Raw genomic sequence first — 4,040 nt, 5'->3', positions numbered from 1 at the left:
GGGGGGACCCGTCATGGACCCTCACAGAACAGACTGCCTAACAGCACGTCTCGTACAGCAGCCCCTTGGTGATCTGTTCCGATCGTCAGCTAATCTGCCCACATTTACCACGTGGGCTGCGCACAGATTCCAAATGTCAGCAGATTACAATACCGGAAAATTCCCTCAATCCTGACAGTGCGTTACGCTCTAGAAAGGTCAGACACGATGGCTGTAATTCTGAGCCTCAAGTATGACTGTTTTACAGGAACAGACCCTGTGGTCCAAGCTCTGGCTTTTTATAGAAAGCCAGAGAGCCTGTGCTTACACTCTTCCCGGGAACGAGAGGTAAAAGCAACTGGAACACTAGGCGCATCTCGCGTCCAGCAGATGTTTGGTCTTTCAAATGCATTTAGGACACAACAGACGCATCACATTCCCCGTGTTCAGTGCACTGAGATGCGGCTCGAGCCTGACGTTCCCTTGCTCTGGCATCAGCCCACGTCCGACCCTCCCATGGCTGCTGCACGGCCCCACCTGAGCCCACCCTGGCTGAACGTCCTCCTCTAGGCAGGAGCACCCACGGCCCGCGCAGTGCCATACCCACTGTGCCCGCCTCTTTCAGGAGCGTCTCTCCACGCTTCTTGTTCTCAAGGTGTAAATCGGCCAGCTGGGCTCCAAGCTTTGCAGCATGACTGTCAAATCAAAAGGCAGCAACTAAACAGACGATACACAGAAAAAGGCAACACACCCACTGCTCAGTCTCAGGACACACAGAGAGGGTCTGTTTTTCTTTTCGAGACGGAGTCTCACTCTGTCGCCCAGGCTGGAGCACAGCGGCATGATCTCGGCTCACCGCAAGCTCCACCTCCCAGGTTCAAGCGATTCTCCTGCCTCAGCCTCCTGAGTAGCTGGGATTACAGGTGCCTGCCACCACACCTGGCTAATTTTTTGTATTTTTAGTAGAGGCGGGGTTTCACTGTGTTGGCCAGGCTGGTCTCAAACTCTGACCTCAAGTCATCCGCCCACCTTGGCCTCCCAAAGTGCTGGGATTACAGGTGTGAGCCACCGTGTCCAGCTAGTAGGTCGGACATTTTGAGGACCGAAAGTCGGTTCTGGTGAAGCAAGAGGGGGATAAAGGTGTTGATTATTTGATGATCTTTCCCAGCCTCGTCCGAGTTTGCAATGGGGTTTTTTTTTTTCCTCTCTTTTTTGAGACTGAGTCTCGCTCTATTGCCCAGGCTGGAGTGCAGTGGTGCGATCTCAGCTCACTGCAACCTCTGCCTCCTGGGTTCAAGTGATTCTCCTGCCTCAGCCTCCTGAGTAGCTGGAATTAGAGGCGCCTGCCACCATGCCCAGCTAATTTTTGTACTTTTGGTAGAGATGGGGTTTCACCATGTTGGCCAGGCTGGTCTCAAACTCCTGACCTCGAGTGATTCACCCGCCTCAGCCTCCCGAAGTGTTGGGATTCCAGGCGTGAGCCACCGTGCCCGGCCCGCAGCAAGGCCTTTGGTCAGTATCTCACTCTGGGAGATTCCTCTTGCTTCCGCCCCTGGTTGCAGAGAGTGCCTGCCGTTCATTCTGCAGAACTCATGATATGTGGAATCACGGGCTCTATGCATCACACTCCTTAAAATGATGCCCCCAGTACAAGCTTCAGTCATCAGAGAAACCACTCGGTGGAAAAGAAAGTCAGCTGGGGCTGGTGTGGAGACGCACCTGCTCAGATAACAAAGCCGGCCTGGGGCTGGTGTGGAGATGCACCTGCTCAGATAACAAAGCCCGCAAGGGGGTGGCGTGAAGCCAGCCGGGGGTGGTGTGAAGACGCACCTGCTTAGATAACAAAGCCGGCCTGGGGCTGGTGTGGAGACGCACCTGCTCAGGTAACAAAGCCGGCCTGGGGCTGGTGTGGAGACGCACCTGCTCAGATAACAAAGCCAGCCTGGGGCTGGTGTGAAGACACACCTGCTCAGGTAACAAAGCCGGCAAGGGGGTGGTGTGAAGTCAGCCGGGGGTGGTGTGAAGACGCACCTGCTCAGATAACAAAGCCGGCCTGGGGCTGGTGTGGAGACGCACCTGCTCAGGTAATAAAGCCGGCCTGGGGGTGGTGTGGAGGGCACCTGCTCAGGTAATAAAGCCAGCCAAGGGGTGCTGTGGAGACGCACCTGCTCAGATGCCTCATGTCCACATGCTCCATCACCAGCACGCTCCCACCGCCTGGGGCATCCAGAACCTTGATGGGCTTGGGCACTCTCACTGTGTTTGTTTTCAGGATGGCAGTTAAACTTGCCATCTCACCTTCAAACATTCTTCTGGCCTGTCAGAAAAATACCAGAGGAAGTGGAAATGGGGGGAGGCAAGGTTACTTCCGGGAAGGTTCTGTAGATACGTTTTCCTCTGGCATTACAACTTCAACCCAAGACTATCCTGACAGGATTCCATATACATGGACAGTGTTTTCCAAGGCACTTGCCAACAGAGTAGGCTACATGTTCAGAGGCTGGACTGGAAGAAGAGGACTTCAGCTTGCCAGTGTTGGACTATATTTGTGTGCTATGGTTGAATCGGGGGGTTCTCTGGGGAGAGGAAAGTCAAAGGCACTAAGATCCGGCAACAGCGGGACTTCGAACGTGGGTTACCTGTCGGTGTCCTCAGACAACACCTCAACTGCAGTCCTGTTCCACCTACAGGACACAGACTCACACAGCCTCTCAGCTGCAGGCGGCACCCTGACTGCCTATGCCAGTGACCTGGGGTCACTTTTCACCTGCATAGACCACCAAGTTCTATGCCACCTCCTACCTAGCACTGGAAACCACCTCATCTTGAGATGCCGTTTCCATCCGAATCCCCAGGACCACAGTGACTCCTCCCTTCGGTCCCCCTGCTCACCACACAGCAGTGATCCCTGCAGAAGAGGTCAGAGCCAGCGGCCTTTCCTTTCCTCCTGCTACACACACCACTGCCCTGCCCACTCTTCCATCCTCACCTGGGGTTCCGCCCTTACACACACAGACACATACCACACACACACAACATATACACAGACACACAACACACACATATAGACACACATACGACATAGACACACCGTATACACACAACACACACACACAACATATACACAGACACACACATACAACACACACAGCAGTGATCCCTGCAGAAGAGGTCAGAGCCAGCAGCCTTTCCTTTCCTCCTGCTACACACACCACTGCCCTGACCACTCTCTGATCCTCACCTGGGGCTCCACCCTTACACACACAGACACATACCACACACACAACATATACACAGACACACAACACACACACAACATATANAGACACATACCACACACACAACATATACACAGACACACAACACACACACAACATATACACACAACACACACACAACATATACACACACAACACAAACACAACATATACACACACATACACACGACATAGACACACCATACACACACAACATACAGACACAACATACACACAGACACACACACAACATACACAACAGTGATCCCTGCAGAAGAGGTCAGGGCCAGCAGCCTTTCCTTTTCTCCTGCGACACACACCACTGCCCTGACCACTCTCCTATCCTCACCTGGGGCTCCACTCTTACACACACACAGACACACAATGCACACACACAACACACAATGTACACACAGACGGACACACAACATACACACAGACACACACACTCTTCTCATGCTCCTGACTTCCAGCTGTCTCAGCCTTCTTTCAGTTCTTCAGAGTCCCCACCTCCTCAGCCTCAGTGCCCCACCATGGCTGCCATGTCACCGCTGCTTGGAACACTGTTTTTTTTTTGAGATGGAGTCTCGTTCTGTCACACAGCAGGCTGGAGTGCAATGGCTCAATCTCGGCTCACTGCAACCTCCACCTCCCGCGTTCAAGTGATTCTCCTGCCTCAGCCTCTGGAGTAGCTGGGATTATAGGTGCGCGCCACCATGCCTGGCTAATTTTTGTATTTTTGTTATGGTGGTTTTGTTTTTTTGTTTGTTTTTTGAGACGGCGTTTCACTCTTGTTGCCCAGGC

General features: G+C 53.1%; 1 protein-coding gene across 1 annotated transcript; it reads right to left on the bottom strand.

Annotated features, from left to right (window-relative positions):
- Positions 1 to 344: 344 nt before the first annotated feature.
- On the bottom strand, positions 345 to 2,809 carry LOC112617612 (ketosamine-3-kinase-like). The gene is made up of 2 exons (XM_025374332.1): positions 2,145 to 2,809; positions 345 to 674 (listed from the first exon to the last, which is right to left on the bottom strand). The coding sequence occupies exons 1-2, from the start codon at positions 2,285 to 2,287 to the stop codon at positions 392 to 394; spliced, it is 426 nt and encodes a 141-aa protein (XP_025230117.1). The 5' UTR covers positions 2,288 to 2,809; the 3' UTR covers positions 345 to 391.
- Between the last annotated feature and the right edge of the window lie 1,231 nt (positions 2,810 to 4,040).

The sequence above is a fragment of the Theropithecus gelada genome, unplaced genomic scaffold (assembly GCF_003255815.1).
Source record: "Theropithecus gelada isolate Dixy unplaced genomic scaffold, Tgel_1.0 HiC_scaffold_2798, whole genome shotgun sequence".
Taxonomy (NCBI): Eukaryota; Metazoa; Chordata; class Mammalia; order Primates; family Cercopithecidae; genus Theropithecus; species Theropithecus gelada.
The sequence above is the reverse complement of the archived record's forward strand: the minus strand, read 5'-3'. Positions and strand labels throughout refer to the sequence as shown.

Bases quoted from the DNA above. Each gene is read 5' to 3' on its own strand.
- LOC112617612 (XM_025374332.1), bottom strand. From the start codon at position 2,287: ATGTTTGAAGGTGAGATGGCAAGTTTAACTGCCATCCTGAAAACAAAC. The intron at 675-2,144 runs GTGCGTCTCCAC...TTGATTTGACAG, and splicing joins GACATGAGGCATCTGAGCAG to TCATGCTGCAAAGCTTGGAG.